General features: G+C 41.8%; 1 protein-coding gene across 2 annotated transcripts in view; it reads right to left on the bottom strand.

Moving 5' to 3' along the window:
* Positions 1 to 9,535: 9,535 nt before the first annotated feature.
* HIVEP1 (HIVEP zinc finger 1) overlaps positions 9,536 to 20,072 on the bottom strand; it is a 117,443-nt gene continuing 106,906 nt past the window's right edge. For both annotated transcript variants that reach the window (XM_050891270.1, XM_050891271.1), the window contains 2 exons: positions 14,305 to 14,822; positions 9,536 to 11,426 (listed from right to left, as the gene is read on the bottom strand). In XM_050891270.1, the coding sequence (XP_050747227.1) occupies positions 10,251 to 11,426; positions 14,305 to 14,822 (1,694 nt within the window). In that variant the 3' untranslated portion in view covers positions 9,536 to 10,250. The remainder of the gene's footprint in view (positions 11,427 to 14,304; positions 14,823 to 20,072) is intronic.

Raw genomic sequence — 20,072 nt, 5'->3', positions numbered from 1 at the left:
GGGTTTCCCGATGCTCCCTTTGGAAATGTGAACTGTGTCCCTTCCTTACATCAATCTGCTGTCAGCAGATGAAATGCCTTTGCAAAATGCTATTAACTGTTACCAGAAGCAATTAGTCAAAATAGCAAGTCAGCTTCAAAAGGAGAGACTCCAGATTCCCTCAGTGCGTTAGGAAAAGCGCATTAGTAGGATTTAGTCTTGCCAGCAGACACAAGCTTTAGGCCCTGCAGTAGGTGTCTGGGTTAATGACACATAGAAATGCAAATGTATCAGACTTTAATTTGCTTGAAGGAGCAATGCCAGGTTAAAAAAAAAAAAAAAAAAAAATCACTTTCCGGTGTCATTAACAGCAATCCCCATTGTGCCAGAAATACCCACACTCTGTTGTAAGAGACTCTCCGTGCTTCAGCCTTAAAAATCCATGTGTGAAATCCTGGCCCTCCTGAAGGCAGTAGGAGACTGCTCATGACAACACTGAGGCCAGGCTTTGTCTTAATTTTCTGGCCCAAACAATTATTTTAAAAGTATTCTCCCTCACCCTCCAAAGCATCAAAGTCCAAACCCTTCTCAGACGGCTCCCTTTTTCATTCCAGTACCAGAAACTCACAAGATAATTCCTCGAGGGACATGCGCAAACCTAGCTCGAGCTTGATTTCCTTCCCCCCTGCCCCCCGCCCTGTTTGGCACCACCATTATGCAGCCAGCTTTATTGTCTGGTCAGTACTCCAGCATGAGGCTGACAAAATTGCCTTATTGTACACACAGAAAACACAAAATGTGCTTGATAAATGGACCCTAATAGGATGAAGTAGGAGTCTGAACTCTTTCGAGGCACTAGCTAGCACCTGGTTAAAAAGCCAGCAGTCCTCAGCTCCCTCACCACTGCCCTGGATGAACTGACAGGGAGGAATCTGTGGGAGGCAAAGCATCACGTAGAATATCCTACGTCCCCAGCAAAGTTTCAAGCATATGCTCTGGCATGCCTACCTGGCACCTACAGACTGCTTTCCAAATTGGACAGACCAACAATTGCCCCCTCCTCTTTCTCTCAAATGTTGGAAAACAATGTTATCAGTCGTTATTTCCAGTGCATTGCTAATTACATGTGTATTGCACACATGGGTCCAGTTAAAGGGGGAAGGTCACAAAAACAACAGAAATACCACGGATTATGAAAACCAAAAAGATTATCCATTTGTCCTCAGGACTGGACAATGAGGTTTCTGTCTCCAGGGAGAAGGCGAATCGTTTTCGTGTTATTTGGCCCTTGTTCCTTCAAACCCAGTCCCACCTCCCCTGGACAGCTGCCGTGGCCCTGACGGCTGCCCCAGCTGGGGAAGCTGCAGCGAGGGGCAAACTTTGGGCTCAGTTCACATGCCCTTCACAACTGTGCCACACGCTGATACTCCCACATCGGGGGTTTTTTGGAGGCAGAGAACAACTCAGCATCAGACCTTGCTGACATTTTCCCTCAAAGAAAACATAAACAGCTGAACCCCACCCAGGGACTTGGACAAACTATAGTCTGGATAAAAAAATACCCTTAATTCTGCCAAAACCTCATCGATTAAGAATATGCAGATCTAATGATTTTGCTGAGTATTTGCACAACATATTCCTGCTGGGCATTCTTTCCTCCATTGCCTTCAAGTCTGTTCACAGTGCATAAGGTTAAAAGTGTTTCTTTTCCCCTCCAAGTACAGAAGACTAATAGAAGAGTTAGAAGTCTAGGACTAAAAGCCCGATACAGTCCACTCTAAGATGTAAGAGCAGCACATTTTATCTTCCTTTTATATGAGCTTAATGACAGAAAAAGGACAGTCCTTTGGTCCTTCATTCAACTATTTCCACTGACTGGAGGAACAACTTCTTGAAAAAACACAATATATTGTTCAAGCACTCCCATAAAAATGGTCTCTCCGACTATCCAAACACATTGTCCGCTGTCTTAGATCAAACACGTCTCTTATGCTTAAACATAAGGATTAAAAGGCATCCATTAAAAGGAGAGTTTAAAATTCTGTTTAAAAAAAAAGTTCAGAATCTTAAAAGACTAATTATTTGTGCAATCTTCAAGATCAAACGCTGCTGAAATAAAGACTTTAACTGCTTTATCAGATAAAACCTGTGTTCAAAGATTGCAAGGGGAGAAGAGACTATTAAGATAATCTAGTTTGACCTCATGACCCTAGGTTTTGGCATTTCACTGGTACAGAATCTTTTCAGTTGTTCATACAGCTAAATGGAAAATTGAATAAAACCATCAAGAACACAACAGACTGCATAAACTTGAAAAAACAGACCATGTGTTTTCATGTTCCTTTAATTTGTGTGTTTGTAGGCAAGGCTCAGTAGTTAAATGGAGAATACCAAGTCCTCCGCTGATGCAGTTAGTGCAGCTCTTGCTGAAGCTTACGGATGTCATTTTCCATCAGATGAGGATCTAGCCTGAAGAGTTTCCAACTGCAAGGGAGAACTAAGTACGTAAAAAAGTGCAAATACTTAGAAAGGGTAATTTGTAGAAGACTCTGGGTAAACTAAATTTCCAATGTCTCTCTCCTTTTTCCTTCTTTTTGTCTTTCTACTGTTTCTTTTATAACAAGTGCTTAGGACTGTGTTCACCATGCCAATTTTCAGCAGGACAGGAGGGAGAAGCTGGGATGCATTTCTTTGCGTGTGTCTTTTCTAATCTGTTTGAGCTGTCTGATGTCTTCATATCTAATACACTCTGGATCTTTGATCTGAGTTGGAGGATGTCTCAAGGAGGAACAATGATTCACAGGAAAACAGGATATCCACAGGGGAGCCAGTTACCCAGTCCAGCAGAATTAATCAGCATTAGGTGTGTGAGCTCTTGCTCTGAAACACTGCAAGTAAGAAAGAGTCACAGATGATTATAGGTATGGGAAGAAACAAAGAAAGAGAGAAACACAATTTAAACCTTCAAGTGTGAAAAATGGTATCTGAACCACCCACTTGATTTGTTGGTGGAGCAAAACTGTCTGGTGTCCAGATGAAAACATGACTTCTGTTTTGCAAAGAGGCACCGTTTCAACATTTGCTTCTGTTCTGGCTCCTAGACTTTTTGCAAACCAGGCACACACCTAACGCTGGGTAATGGGGCTGAAATACAAGAAGCTGCCTTCCTGTGCCCGAACAACCTAACAGCCTGGTTACAGCACAGTACTCTCCCCAGCTTCCTCTGTCTTGCAGCCTGGTTTCTCTCTCTCTTTCTTGTATCATGGCCTCGTTTCTGCCAGCAAGTGCCTGCAGCTGGCCTAGGCTAGAGCACTGGAGCTTGGAGCAGCCTCCTGGGAAAGAGGCGTAACTAATGAAGGTGCCTGCTTACCGAGGGAGCTGAGGGGCATAACCTCCCTTGCTACATAGTCCCTGGCCGATGAGGAGAGAGCTGGTGCAGCACTAGTGCGCTTCAGCCTCCCACGAGAGGATGGTGACTGCATCCTTCCTTGCACCCCTCGGGCTGAATGGCACAGGGTGCCACTGCTGCAGTATCGGTGGCCGAGTGTGTAAGAAGTGGACATCACTATCTCCTTTTCCTCACGCTCACATTTTCAGAATGAAGCCCTTGTGATTGCACTGTATAAAGGATATCACCTCTCTGCACACAGTGTGCCTGAGGCATGTAGAGCCTCACAGAAGCAAACTACCTTGTTGCTAGATCCTGTGAAGGAGAGCTGGGTGCCAGAAGGGCAGCAGCTCAGGCTGGGGAGTTTCTGAGTATTAGCAGGAACAGAGCTGTAGCAATTTTCTGTTCAAACAGGGAATTTTGGCTTCATGTCAAAATTCCTTCTGATTTGTCAAAAATTTCTGTCAAAAGGTGCCTTTTAATCCTTCATTTTGACTTGATACGCCTTGTGTATAAGGGATGGGAAGGGGGAAGTCTCGAGATGGTGGCTTTCCACTTAGCCACTTCAGGTCTGGGTAGGTCCTGTTGATGGTGCCTAACTCCTTGCTCAAAATCTGCACCCACACGAGGCCCGGTGCTGAGCAAAATCCCTACTGGTGTGCCGCAGCCCTGTGCCCGTGCGATGCGGGTGGATGTTCGCGGTGATGCTCCCTCCGTGCTGGTCCCTCACTGCATGCGCACGTCCTACCATCACTCCTGCCTCGCACAGGCATCCCGGGGAAAGCCCCTCACGAAAGCAGGGCCGCTGCTGCTGTGATGGGGACGAGCCCTGTGCAAACGAGCGGGCTGTGAACTCACTTCCATGGCTGCATCTGGAGCAGCGAGCTGATGGGGTGGGGAACAACTCTTAACGGTCAATAATTTTATGAGAGCTGCTGTATATGAGATGCAACTGTCACCTATGTCAAATGTTTTGTTTCTCAGAAGGAGGAATCCAACTGTAAGGTATTTAGGTACCAACACCAAAGCACCTTAGACCTCAATGACCTGCAAAAGGAACTTCTGAAGCCCAGGGGATGTTGTAACCACGTTAACTTAACAAAAAGAGGAAATGCTAGGGGTATTTGACTTTACAAACAGCCTTCAGTTGGCCTGTTTCCAGCACAAATGCCTCATGCATGGTAATGGATTTCGAATACACTAAAGAGTACAGCCGCAAAACCAAACAGGCCTTAACATTTGACCTTATTGGGGAAAACAAGCCTACTATTACCAAAGAAAACTAAGCATGCCTAGCTAATTGACTCATCTTAGGACAAGTTTTGTTTCCATGACTGAACCGTAGGAATGTAAAGCGTTGCCATCTTTCAGCCAGCATGGTTTCCTTAGATCTCACATGGAATATCTGAAAATCACCAGCCGCCACCTAACATTTTGAGTAGTCTGGCCAGTATACAGAGAAGTGGAGAGACAAACGTAACACCAGCAACACCTTTGCCGTAAGGATTTTTTTTTTTTGATTCAGCATTTCTGGAACAAAACATGAACATCAAATCAATTAATTACATGCTGTTACATCCTTGCTGCTGTTTGCTCATCCACCCATGGACACTGCATATAAAATTATCTAATAATCAATTTGAAGTATTTTCAAGTGGCTTGTTTTTATCCTAAGCCACCAACAGAGTTAGCAATCCAGTGTCTAGACCTAAGACAGTGGTCTCAGCCTCAAAGATATAAGCCACAAGTGGTTTCTATGTGGTCTCTGGTATTTTATGTATCATTAAAAATGGCCATCTGTAGGTGCTGAGACCCCTTACAAGCAAAGGAAAATTCCTTAAGACACAGAAAGACAATTCTAGCCACGTTTTTTTAAAACATTCATAATTTAACATTCACAACTAGAGACTGACCACGACAGCCACCTAAGATGGACGACACCTATTGTCCGTATTATAAACTATGAAAGCAAGGTAAGGATTCCCTGCTATGAGATGTAACTGGTCTCAGAGGATCTTTCAAAAGCAACAGAAGCAGTGGCCTGTCAGATAAATCAGCTGAAGGCTATCTTGAGCGAGCACTCTTACTTGTAGCTTGTTTGTTTTCCCTGACTTTTGGCAAGTTACGCTAAAACTGAGCATTTTTTATTCTGTTTTGATGAAACCATCCCCATGTTAAACATGTTTGAAAGGCAGTTTACAGGTTTAAACTGAAGCGTTTATAAAACCTTAGTGAGAATTATCTTGCAAATAATGAGGACTTCTGGAATAAGCTGTATAGTGACAAATTCGTTTTATATTCTGTTTAACATACATGTCAGTAAACTCAAGGCGAGAGAAATCTGTTTATTAAGAACCCATACAGAATGTTTAGCTAAGTCTAAAGCATGGTATGTCTTTGTTTTATGGTATATCTTTGTTTTTGGGGTGGGCCAGTCTGTGTTCAGCCTAACTACATTGTCTGAGATGAAACGCATGTGATGAGCATTTGAATTTGCTTGTATGCAAAACACTGCTGTCAGACTTTCTGGCAGGGGACTGGCTGATATGGACCAGCTGTGGGCTGTTCTAGCCTCAGGGCATAATTTCCAGCAACCTGAAGCTACAGCAAGTTACTTGAGAAGTGAAAGGAGCAAAAGTGTGAACAGCAGCAGTAATCAATGCAGGGCAGGGCATCCCTGAACCTAGTAAGTTTGTTTTATTTCAGCTATGGGCCAGAAGTTGGGAGTTGTGTCTGGGGATGTAATGCTACAGATCAAGAAATCTGAGGCCAGTTACAGCAAAAGTGGCTGCCTCTGGTTTAGGTCTTGTCCTAAGGAATGACAGATAGGTCATGCTGTAGTTTATTAAAGCCCAAATGGGGAACGTAGACACATTTAATGGAGTCCACATTCCAAAACCAATATTGTTATATGGACAGCAGGGGAACATGCTGCCTTCTAAATCAGATACCCACATCACCAGCAAACATCACGTATTGCAATGAGAAATCAATTGAGGTCTGCGTTGAAAGAGAAGAGCTACAGGCTACTGGCTGATTCTTTTTCTAGTGAGGGCTTTTGGCAGGTAACAGGGAAGCAACTGCATGGGTCTCACAGAAGCTGACCATGCCATGTCCTTACGGTAGCTGTATTTGTACCCAGCCTTTAGCTAGCACCTGCTTGCACCCTCTTGATGACAACAGGTTGTGTGAAGATGCCAGACTGTGCCTGGGTGCACTGAGGAGCAACACTTGCCCTGGCCTTTTAATGTTTAAACAGCTGTGCTAAATTTGCCAAAGGGTGTCTGACAGAGTCGTTAAAACTTGATCCCTGAGTAAACAGCCCCGGTGCTATTTACTCCAATTCAGCTGCGGTAGTTTACACCATCTGAAGAGCAGCCTAATCCTGCACTGGCAATCTCTGAGATATTTGCTACTGACTTGAACAGAAGGATCCTTGTGGCAAGGGGAGTGCAATTTCCCCATCACTAATGACTCTGGACATGAGAATAAAGATACAACACAATTTAAAATAAAAGGAATTAATTCAGAATGAAAACATAATCGTTAACACAGTGGTCACAGGCTTGTGCTGATGCAGGACACCCATGTATGCTGATACATAGTACAGATGTTGGTTACATGCATGATTAAAATGAAACTGCTAGACACTAACAGAGGAGAGGTATGGAGTTTAACCTTCTCTCAGGTCTGGTCACACTCCTAGTTTGCTTTTTTTTCCTGTTGCACAAGTTGTAGAGGCACCTCAAGGAATATCCATTTGGAAACATGCTAGAGGGAAGGGAAACAGTATAATGTTCAGGACCACAAACATCTGTCTCCTAGAAAAGTGTGATTTCCTCCCAACTCCATTTGAACAAGGTTAGATATACCTGCAACCACCCGCTAACCTTTTCCTTGGTATTGGAGATCCTGCTTCAAATATGGCTCACCTGCTTTGCCTGGCTAAGTGTGATGATTGCTCACTATCAATCGGTACCCATTCTCTTGGTCCTTTCTCTCTATTGTCCTGCTATTAACTTACCAAATGACACACGTCTTAACATTCCTCTTTATGACATATCTGTTGTCTTGTCATTCTTATTCAAGATACCGCTTCTGTCTCTTGACCTTGATGTCTTCAGAACACCTAGAATAGAAAAGAGACACATGTAGATCGCCTGATTCACCAAGTTGAATTTTCTGTTAAATTAGTGACTTCCTGGAATTAATCCTTAGAACATGAGCACACCACGAATTGCTAGTCAAGTAAACATTTAAGATGTGTATACAGTAAATCTCTGGAGTTTCTAAATGGTTAGTAAAATCAGGGGCAAGTGGAACAGCAATTTCTTACCTATTGCTTCCTTATAAAATTCAGAGAAATGGTAATACTTGTGATAGCATTCAAAATTTTGGAGATAGTTTTACTTTGCTGTCAACCTATTTGATCCAGTCATCTTTTTTTTGTCATGCTGTACACAAATATGCTCAGATTAATTAGGGTAGTTCTAGTTTACTGGTAAGTGCAAGTGTCCATTTTAAAGAAGATAAAACTGATGCAAAGTTTCTTGAGTTCATTAACTACAAACCTTCACCTGATTCTACTAGCAAAAGTTTCAGGCTCTCAAACCATATGTAATGCAGCAATTTTTCTTTTTAACTTTGCCTGGTTCAGGTAATTTCACGTTTGGTATAAATGATAATGATATAAGACACGCTGACATCACTACATGTTTATAAAAAGAACATACAAATGCACAGTGACATTTTACACAGTGGTTGCACATAAGACACTCACAAATTTGAAGTCCGACGCTGTGGGGTGCCGAGTACTCTTAACTCTCATTAAGTTCAATGCGAGTTGAGAGTGCTTTGTGGTTCAGGTGCTCGGGCCCTCAGTGAGGCTCTGCACAGTAAGGAATTACACCAACATTCATGTCTGAGCCGAGAGTAATTTCTCCTTTCTAGTACATGCGTTTCTAATTGCTGGATTAGTACAATTGGCTGATAATCACAGTAATATAAATGATTTTCTGGTACTGAAGTGCTCTTTCTGGAAGTTAATAAAGCTCACTCAACATCGCCTACAGTTTTACAACACACCGTAATGGAATAATGTAATGAGTACAATGTGAGTATAGTACAAAAGCCGATGTAAAGTTAAAAATGGATCTAGGATAGTGCTGTTCTTGAATATAAGCAGTGCAAGGTATGAATTACTTCTTTGAGCTGGGTACAGGAGTTAATCTGTGAACAACGCAGCACAGCTCACATTCAGGTTCACTCCTGATTTTTTTTTTCAGGATTTGCTTCTCACCCTTTTCTTCCAGTTGTTTTATATGCGCTCATCCTTGTTATTTCCATAAAAGTGATCACGCTTTTAATTTACATCTTCCAGTCTTCTACTGGAATTTGGTTGTTAAAATGGTTTTAAAAACTTCTGTAAGAACGTGATATAAGGACACAGCAGAAAACCAACTCTATTTAAAAATTACAGCACAAATCCCAGGTCAATTTGAAACTTTCAGGAATGCGTAGCCCTGTAACATGTGAGACTTGTCTCCTGCAGTAGCTGAACACCTTAAAAATTTATTGGTAACTTTAAATTTTTTTCACTATGTGCAAACAGAATTTTATTAAATTTCATTATTCTGGGATCCAACCATGCTCATAATGACGAGTTTGTTGATACAAGGGTACATTAATTCTATGTGTAAGACCTCTAGTCCCTTTTTTTTCCCTGCATGAATAAGACAAAGCCACATTTAGGGAGAAATTGGCTTTGTCTATCTGTAAACGAAGATCACCTGAAATGCAGTCTCATAAGAAGTTGATGGTAATTGGTAATGCCAAATCCTCATTACAGTAGTGGCATTTTCACCAACTGTGTGGCGGATTTTGCAATTAAGAACACACAAAGAATTATTCCTTTCTTGCGTAACAACATTTTAATGTCAATAAAAAGTGGTTTTATAGTTCAAGATTACAAATAAAAAAATATTTCATCTTGACCCTTTTGCTATTTTCCCTCAGGGAAGTCTTCAAATTTTAGTTAGGAAGTGTTAAAAACATGAGGTGGATGGATGCTCGCTCTACAAAAAACTGAAGGACTCCCCCCCCACTTTGCCATCACCGGATGTTTTGAAATGGAAGGTTTTGCTCCAAGTAAGCCTGAAGAGCGTGCTCTCCCTCTCGTGGCAGGTGAAACCACAGGGGCATACACCACCACCGGATCCTTTCAAGCTGAGCGCAGCTGGAAGGGTACTAAAAGGAATGAGTCAAGCGCCTCTCCAACTACCGGGCTGCATCAAGAAGGCACAACATAAGCAATGGTAAAGTCAGTAAACAAAATTTTACTGTAATATTTCATAACACAGATACTGTATTTCTCTTTTAAGTGTAAAGCTACCGTCTTACACGAGAAAGATGGACAGACCCTTTTCCAAGACTAATATGGATACAATAAATATGGAGTTTTACATACTAGATCTGTACACAGAAACTTTGTCCCACAGCCATAAAAATTTACATTTAACAGTGCAACATATAATTTAATCCTTTATTTATCTGACATAGGATGTTTACTTACTAAACACAAGCAACTACCTGGTTTTAATATACATATTTTATATATATATATTTTATATATATATATTCAACAATCTGTACAGGTTTCTAAACATAAAACTCCAAAAAGGCACAATCGTCTATACAACATGTACAAAAATGGCTGGAGCTGACAAGAAACAACAATTATTGGTCAAGAGTTCATGATTGCACGAAGATTAGTAATGGGTTTGTGTCAGAAAAATGTGCTTTAAGGAAAGGAAGGTTTGCAAAGAAACCTGTAAGTGTTATAAAAAAAACCCCCAAAAAATAAAAACACAATGAAAAACAAAAACTAGGTTGCTATTACAAGTCTATCCTCATCGTCACTGCTGCCATCGCTAAACTGCACCGTGTTTTGCCGCCGGGGCAAGGCGGCTGGCCTGTGTACCTGTCTGTCCGGGGAGACAGTTCTGTGGACCGGGGACTTGGTTAACGCGTCGGGATTCGCCTTGGAGCGGGGCTCTGCCGGGGCAGCCCTCTTCACCTGGAGGGAAGGGACGTCGCGCTTTGGCTTGGCAGGGTTCGCGAGGTCAGTCTTTCCGGGATCCTCTTTCCCCGGACCGTCCGGTCGCTCATAGTCGGTCAGCGGGGCGGGCTCAGGATGGCTCTTCCCGCCGTACCGCTGGCTGCCGGCCGCCGCCTGAGGAGAAGCGGCCCTGCTGGCCTGGCCGACCTCAGCCGTGGGGAAGCCGACGGGAGCCAGCTCCGGCTGGGCCTCGCAGGCTTTGCTGCCTGAGGTGGGCGCCTCAGAGGCTCCTTGCCCCTCGGCGCCGACAGGGCTGACGGAGGGGATGAGGGTCGGCAGGGCGATGTTCAGTATCTGCAAGCCGGGAATGTGGGCCTGTGGGCTGGGGTTGCCCTGCGGGGCCGCGCCGGCGGTCAAAACCTGGAGGCCCACGGCGTTCAGGGTAATTCCCGAAGGGCGCATCTGCGGGGCGATGTTTGTGTTTGCCAGGCCCAAGATGTTCACTGTCTCCATGCCCAGCGGTGGCAGAGGCTGCAGGCTGGGCGTGCCGAGACCCTGGATGCCCGGCACGCTCACCTGGCCTATGGGAATGCACGGCACGACGCTGTTCACCTCGGCGACTCCCATGGGATTCGCGGTGGCGCCGGCGGCCGTGCCACCCGTCTCTCCGAGGGCGCTGGTAGTTCTGTGAATCACGCTAACGGCAGGGATAGTGAGCTGCACCGGCCCCGCCTGGATGGGAACGAAGGTGGAGTAGGTGGCCAGGCCGGCGGGGACCACCTGAATCCCCCCGACTGGTACCGTGCCGTAGGGTGCCTTGGCTTGCCGCTGCGAGTGCAAGGGGAGGTGGCTGAAGAGGTGAGTCTGGGGAGCCCTCAGCTCGGCGGTGTGCTGCGGGCACCCGGCCAGCTTCTCCTCTGGGATTTCGGCATAGGGTGACGGTGCTGTCGTCTGCATGCTGCGGTCCACCGGTGAGGAGGGAGAGCTGACGGAGGGCGTGCTCTGGGAGAGAACAACACAGGCGTGTTAATGCGGCGGCCACCGCTATCCTCGAGTGAAATGAGAACTCAAGGTAGCTGGGAGTGCTTCCCACACTCCCTCTTAAGAAAAAACAACAACAAACTGGTTCACAGTATATACGGCCCAGCTTGAACAATGAACTAATTTCCTTCCTTTCTTTTTCTAACTCCTTCCTCGCCCACTAATTGAATTTTCCTCTCCTAATTACCCTGGCTAATTTCTCTTGAACACGAGTACTTGAAAACATTGCTGAATATCCTTTGTATGTGTTTTTTAAAGAGTGAGAAGGCTTTGGAGAACTGTTTTCTGTGGAAATCACCTCAGGCAAGAAGGTTAAATAAGCATAAGCTGGCATTTTTGATGCACTGGGTTCCTCTCCTAGAGCCATTACAGCCTCTGGCAGGCAGAGGCAGCATCATGGCACATTTGTCTGTAGGTGCTTCTAATGTGGAAGACGGGCGATAAGAAATGACAAGAGATAGATGACAACTACAATGCCCGCAGAAGCGGAGGTGATGGGCAGATACTGGAGTGAGAATGTGGGACCCACATCCCACTGCTGCCTCAGCTCGCCGTGATTTGGTGCTCAAATCTGGAGTGATAATCGTATTTATATGCTCCCTTTTCTTCTTGTATAGCCTGTGTTACCGACCAAGGCTGGCAACTCCTTTCCTAAAAACTCCTAAACCGAGAAGTCTTAAACTGCAATTGCAATCTCGCAGTATCTTTTAGTTTTAGGCATATTCATAACACACACAAGAGTAGTGCAACCTTATTTAGTTTATATAGTCCTAAATGGTAATTCTGTGGTTTTGACCAAACTCTCAAGAAATCTCTAGAGCAGGCACAAAACCGAAACACGAACAGAAATGCTTTCGAAAACTGCTGGTAGGAAATGTATTGGTTAAAGGAGAATATGATTTATTGACTATGCAGTGCCTACCAGTCTAAATGGGAAGATGGGTGTGAGAAGGAAGCCAACATCTTTCTCAGAATTAAGTCCTGTCTGACACCTCACAAGAAATCCTGACAAGCTGGTATGGATGCTTTCGAAGGAACATACAACAGCCTTCCTGAGCTGTCTCGACCCCTTGTGTCGATTGCAAGAAGTGGGATCCACAACCATTCACAATAGGAACAGACTGTAGATTAACCATCAGACACACAGCTGCCACTTCTTTTAGTCTGGGAAAGGAGGAGGTAGTCTGGAAAGGAATTACTGCCTTGTATTACTTACATGCTTATTGTTTTTTTTAATATATTATATTAATATAATAATATAGCTCTAATAATAAGACAATTATTAGAGCTATATTAATGAACGACCTTTCAACATTTTTAATTGTGTGCCTATTTCCTTGAGGCTTCAGTGGTTGTGTTCGATGAGAGAATAAACTCAGTCAAATGTCCTTCTGGTATCTATTGGCAACAACTGAAACCCAAAATCCAAATATTAAGATCCTATCCCTTTTGTGGCAGGTATATACAGTGATCAGAGACCACTACATTTTATTCTCTGTCATACTTCAAAATCGCTCCAATTTACTTTGCCACATGGACTCACAGTTCTTACAAGCAGGAATGAACCTGTGCCAAACAACGAAATGCAGCAATAATTTTTACTGTTTCTCCTTGTCAACAGTTTACTATCTTAAATTTTGTAAAAAATAAATCCAGTAGTACAGATTTTCAAAGAAAAAACAAGTCAATAAGTACTTAAACTAGAATTAAATTTTTACTTACCATTTATGCTTTTGAAAATTTCCTGCTGCTCATTTTTCTATAACTGCATGCATATACTATTTGTAAATATTGCATTCATCACATAGAAGGCAGTAATTACTCCTTTATTTAAACTACATTTTGCATCGCATTTTTCTGAGCATTATTCTGGAAAGCTCCAATGCCTTCATGGTCTGCAGTAAGAATTCAAAACTTTCAAGAGATATCCTTACGGTCAATCATGTATGTGACTTGTACCGTCCCCATTACAGTCCCTTAAAATATTACTGAATCGTAAAAGGCTTAACACCTGCCAGCTCCCCTCTGTGATTTCCTCAGCAGAGTTCTGAAGACAATAGTCACCAAAATTCCTGAGCGCTCCTGCAGCCTTGCACACAGACTGACCTCATCTTTCTGCACACTGCTCTGAAGAGAATAGGCTCCTAGAATAGGCATGGGCAGAATCAATGCTTTTCTGATCAAAATGTTCTTTCAGCTTGGAGAAAAACTGAGAGCACTGGGAACTCAGGTCTCAGTTCTGTACTCAGTCTCTCCTTTTGTTATTGTGCAAGGGCAATCTCCTAGTTTCCTTGAACATCTGGTGCTCTTTCTAATTCTACTACTAAGCATATTTGGAGGAGAGATAAGCAATTGCACGATTTTTTTATAGTGATAAGGCAAAAACCTTCGGGACTAGACTAATTTTCCTTGGGAATTACCAATGATTCTATCAGCGTATTTCAGAGTGAAATGACTTGTGAATTCTATCACTTTCCTCTGAAAACTTCATACCCACCACCATATGTTCATCCTACATATCTGTTATATCCCTACTTATTTGAAATACAATCTACCAGCTCCAAACTTCAGCTGCAACGACCATGTTACAATTAATCCTTTCAAGGAGAATACAATCAAAACTAGAGAATTTGAAAAGCAGTGCCCCTACAACATCGCTGTTTCTGGAGTCCTACACATCTGTGCTTCGATTACTTTCAACTCTCTTATAGACTCATCAGCCAACAACTCTAAGAATGAAGGGAAGGACAAATGTTTTGATCTTTGAAAAATCTCCAAAAAGATCTTTAAAAGGAGGATTTAAAATCCCGCTCTCTCCCCCGGAGTCAGATACTCCTACCTTTGTAAGAGCTGCAGTTGATATTAAGGAGTGGCCCAAAGCTGCTTCTGGATCCGGGTAATCCACAGACATCTGGCGACCTGGAGATGTAGGAGCAACGTCTGCCAGTGCCGCACTACCACAGCGAGGACCTGCTCCTCTCTCCTGGGCTCTATCCTCATGTGCTTCCTGATGGGTGAATTCTGCTGGTGACCTGGAGGTCCTGCTAACCGACTGCACCGCGCTAAGGACGGTCATCTTCGTCAGCAGCGCTTTTGGCAGACCATCCATAGAGTCCGTGTGAACCCCAGCAAAACAGTCTGGAAGTCTGATGTCCTCATCAGTGCTGGCGGCATCCTGCAGGCTGTGTCGAGAGGGGTGATGCTGGGGGCTGGCCGTCACCGAGGGGGTTGTGGATAGGACTGACTCGGCCTGGCTGTCTTCATCATCATCTTCATTGTCATTTTCATCTTCATCTGCACCATCAGACTCCTCCACATCATATCCTGACCGATCATAGCCAAATCTTTGCTTCTCACCTGCAAAAGTGGGAATTAGAAGGTAAGCCAATGAAGGTCCTGGACTGACTGGGAAGGAGGTGGGAGAGAGTAACTAGAAACACCAAAAAACCACATCCCATTGCATCAAAGCAACAGGGAAGATTTTCATTTTTATTTTCCAGCGTACATATTTAATTATACAGCTACATAATCTTTCATCTTCTGCTTCTGTGTTGTTTTTAACCTTCTGGATTTGTCTGTTTTCTTTTAAGCCATTTATAACCATTTGCTCAAAGTCACCCTTCACTCTTTGGCTTGGGGAGAAGTGAGCAGATTCCCGGTTCATTAAGTTCCCAGTGACGACATACGAAGCTGGTCTGCCAACCTTAGCGGTGGGATATTCTCTAGCTGGTTCTGACTCACAAGTGGGTGTCCTTGTACCTAATATGAATCACTGCTGCAAAGGTTTTTGAAGGATGCAAACAGAAAGACTGGAGGCTGTTAGTCAGGAATCTGTCTCGTTAACAGGCAAAAGAGACCAAAATTAGACCTTACCAGATTTCTTCACTTTGCTAATGTTTTGAAAGGTTTATTAACAAATCACCCACGATGTCCTAGGAGGCAAGAAAGCCCTAATCCTACCAAAACTTACCTATGCATGAAACTTTGTTCACATGAAGAAGCCCTCCTGACTTCAAGTCTTAAAGCCAAACTGCTGTCTAGTTGTAAATTTCTCTACAAAATACAGCTCTACTGCAGCTTTTCACCTTCTTTTATATCATAACTTGGAAAGAAAGAATCGTCTTTAGTAAAGAGACAGAAAATCCCATCTGCTGTATCTGATTCCAAGCCAGACTGTCTGGGATCATATTTTATAAAAGAAAAAATGCTTTGAATGCACTAATATTTTATATTCGATTAAAGGTCTGTCTGCTGAGCTGTCCAAAAAAAATATCAGCATAAAAATCATTTGGCTCTGCAAAAGCAATGATGGCTGGTTAGTTAAAATCTCAGAGATCCTGTTCTAGGGAAATCTACACAACAACTTACCATCAAAATGAACGATTCTGAAAAAAATCAGACCCTTAAAAGAATTTGAATGTACTACTAATACTTTAGGCTGCTACATTACCAAAACCAAAATAAGCATCTTGAACTCCAGGTAGAAGAAATGGGTTTAATTGAGCTACCTCTCAATAAGTTACCCACCATTATAAGCCTTTATGGTTTCAAATGAGCAATGCAATTAGGAATGAGACTAATAGCTTCTTTGAAAAAATCCCTCTATAATGACTTTGCCCCTCTTTGCCTACACAGTAATTTGTACATTAACTAAATATGGAAACTATAGATTTTCTACATGTACTGCAGCAGGCATAAAACTGAAATGTTATTAAAAATACCCCAAATCCTCCAGGTCATTGGAATGATGTTAACAAAAACATTTTTTAGAATTTTAAATAGTCTTCATTTATAATTCTCATCTACAGACAAAGCTGTTCAAAAAAGAAAATACATTTTAGTGGAAAAATTAATTCAGTAAGGTCCATTCCAAAAATATGGCAAGTAGGATTGTTAAAAATATTATTAACAAAACCACATGGAGTTATTCAACTTTTTTTTTCTCTATACTTCTGTCATTTCTCCTCTTCACACAAATAGTGTATCTTCATCATTAATTTGCAAAGCAAACACATCTAAAATGTTAGAACCTTTACATATGTTTGATTTCTGAATGGAAATACCTTCCCTCAATGCCACTGTAACAGATCTTGAAGATTTCTTCATGTGTTACATCTAAAGGGTGACCCATGCATTTCCTGCAACTCTTTAAATAATGCACGGGGCATTGCAAAGTCTCGGGTTTCAGTCTGGACTTCCTCTTAATTTTGGTCTATTTACCAACATCACATAACTATTCTCTGGGAAATCCTACTGTTTCTTTTCTTTTTTCCTCCCACATGAGTCACATTTTCTATGAGATTTGATGTCAATCACAAATGACTGTTTCCAATGGCAAGGGAAACTACCTGAAGTGATTAGACTGAATTGTCACATTTGTACAGCAAGGAAAACACATGCTCAAACAATGCCCTGATTTATAGTAAGAAACTATCTTTTTTCAAATCAACATTTAAAAACACTACAGGATTTACTAGCAAATGCTGCTTAGGTAGAAATTTCCTGCATATGTCTTGGCTTTCTAGAATAAAGCCATGGAAAGGGGAACCGTGTATGGGACACAGACTCCTTATATGCAGGACTCCATGGGATATCGTTTCCCTCTATTGTTTCCCTGTTTACCTCCACCCTTTGTGCATTGGCCAGCTTCTGTGTAAGTGTGGTTACCTGGAGCCAGAGCCTGCAGTGTAGGCAAGGTGACAGCGATGAATGTGGTTCCCTTACTCCCACACTGCTTCGAAACATCAGATGAAAAAAAACCCCATTCCTGACTTGCTTGCTCTGGCAATGCACAAAGGAACGCTCTGCTCTGGCTTTTATACCTGCGTGCATGTTTGCTGAAACAAGAGGTGCCCAAGCTTCCGTAATTAGTGATCCCATTACGCATCGCTATAAATCAGTGGAGTTGCAAGAGGACCCAATACTGGAGTTTTAAGCAGTGGAAGGGGTCTTCTCCTAATGAGGCATCGAGCTGAGGCTGTGACCACTCCTTGTGGTGAAAGACTTTTCCAGGCACTGTCTTGTTAACCAAGTAGTATTGGCCCCGATCCATTTTAGTAATGGTACACTGCCTACTAAAGTTCCCTTGCAGTTTTAATTGGGGAAAAATTAATTCTTCACTTCCTATCTTAAACTATGCACAATTATAACCATATGCTTATGTAGCTGATATATTATAACTAGAACTGACTCAATTTCCAAAGGGAACAAAATGACTTCTGTGTTTAACTTTGTATGAAGTTGTAAAGCAGTGTGGGATATTTTAGAATGAAGGATGTGTCATAAATTTAAAGGCCACTAGCATATGGGGAAATGGCTTTTGGCATGAAAGTTCACAGTTTTTTTAAAAAAAAAGAAAACAGGAAAAAAGTTTCACACTATTAAGTGAAGCCTTTATGAAAGCTACTTCTCTTTCAAATTTGTAACTCTCACCATTTTAACAGAAAGACTGTTGAAGCCTGTCTCAATTTTTTACAAAGAGTGTTTTTGGAAGAGTAGGGAATGTCTCTCATCCTCTGTCAACTGCTGCAATCTTTTCTTTTAAACCCTTAGCAAGACTCTTTCTTCCTGGACTTCAGAGGTGGAAGTGGAACTTTTGGCTACAGACATGAACTCTGCAAAAATTAGGAACAGCTGGAAATAAAGGTATAATAAAAACATGGACACAACTTTTGATTGGGGATTTTGCTCACATGCCAGCTATAATTACATTTAATAAAACTGAGTTTTTACCCTAGGTATTGAAGTAAGTGTATACAAATCATGGGCAAAAATCATCTTAGTCCTTCATTTATTTTGTTGTCAGTCCTCAGTTAGTTAATCAGCTCTGTATTGTGTTTGTGGTGTTGACGAGCTTGTTGGCTAAGGCTCTGTTATACTGACATTTTACCTCAAAGCAGGGAAAGAAAAAGCTTCAAGTTCTTTAGCACAATAGCATTAGCTGGACTTATCAGCATCCTAATATGTCCATTAGTGAAGTGCCTGGGGCTGATAAGTCCATGAACCGCTTTTTCCAGTTGTGATGCTATGAATTAGGTAACTGAAATAGGTCTCTTTATGTACTTTAAAGTTCTTTATTTTAAAAGTTTTTCCTAAAGGAATCCTTACTGTACATGGTTTTAACAATGGCCATCTAATTATCATCATACTGCAAAGTACTAAAAGAAAGGTTCTTCAGAATCTCAACTTACAGCTTTTAATTTTAATTGCAGTATTATCACCAATTAGTCCATCACATGACCTGACTTATCAGGCCCTGCTACAGACTTAGCAATTTCTGCACCAAATCCAATGATAAAGTTCAACGGCTTATAACTTAGTCATATTTGGTTATAACTTAATCATATTTAGGTAGATTTTCACATAAAGAGCAAAATGTTCATTTTCATTCTTTCACTGGCAGGAAGACAAGAAAGACCTGAAAATACAAGTCCAGACTGCTGAAGTTTTACACGTTCCTAGGCAAATAGACAGTTACATAGATAACCAGAGGACTGCTATTAGCTCTACTTACACAGATTAAAGACATAGCTTCCTAAGTATCTGTTGGTCTGTTCACTGTCTAGTCCCATCTAAACTTAAATTTACTAAATTTATTGGCTTTTAGCACCTGAGTAATATAAAGCAGTGTTTATCGCCTCAAATTGTGTAAGTATCTTCAGTTATGGATTAATAGCTACATAAAGGCATTTAAAAATAAAGCATCTGTTCTGTATTATATATTCTCCATCAAACTCAAGAAAAAAATATATACTATGGCAATAAAGGCAGAAATATTATTATATGTCATCATATTATCATAAACTTGAAAGTAAGGTCTGTATGGCATCAATGCACGATTTTTCTAAACAATTACAAGCTTAGATTTGCCTTTCACCTGTTGTATTAGTCTTGTAATAGACGGTTCCACAACCATTCAAACACATTTTAAAAAGGGTAAAACAAAGTACTGTGAAATAACGCTAGCATCTATACCCAAACTTGCTGTTTTCCTGTCTTTCTAAGTCTGTTCATAGGCTTTACTTGACTGACTTCAGTCTTGCCTCAGCTACTGTCCACTGCTCATCGCCATCAAACAGGACTCACAGTGACACCTACTGGGTTAAATTCAGACTAGTAATAGCCAGTGCTCCTCAAAGATGAGAAAAAAAAACCTGTGGGCTTTTGACTTTCATTCCTAAGAGTATGGAAAGTAACAAAGTAAAACTAACCAAAAAAGTAAGAGTAACCTCTGTTTAAAGATGTTATTTACACCTAAACCTTCCTGAGTAACTTGTATATGGTAAATCAACCCTAGCACTAGGTAGTCTATTCCCAGGCTGTAGGTGTAGGGCTCCAGCATGCTTAATGTACAGCTAGTTGAAGACTAGATGCTGATTAAAAAGATTAAAAAAAAAATACTTCTTGTAAGCTATACAGAACCAGCCTTCCATTCTATTTGCAAAAGGAGGATGTTATTGCAAGGATTTTCATTTATTTTCACTCCTTAAATGTAGGTGCAGTGAAAACAGACTGAGTCATGATTAAGCTAATGAAGAGCCATGGAAACTCACTTAAGATCTACTATAAGTAATATACAGCTAATTAACTTAGAACCATTGTATCTTT

The sequence above is a fragment of the Gymnogyps californianus genome, chromosome 2 (genome assembly GCF_018139145.2).
Source record: "Gymnogyps californianus isolate 813 chromosome 2, ASM1813914v2, whole genome shotgun sequence".
In the NCBI taxonomy this organism is placed as follows: Eukaryota; Metazoa; Chordata; class Aves; order Accipitriformes; family Cathartidae; genus Gymnogyps; species Gymnogyps californianus.
Note: the sequence above shows the minus strand (reverse complement) of the source record. Positions and strands in the feature narration are given on the sequence as shown.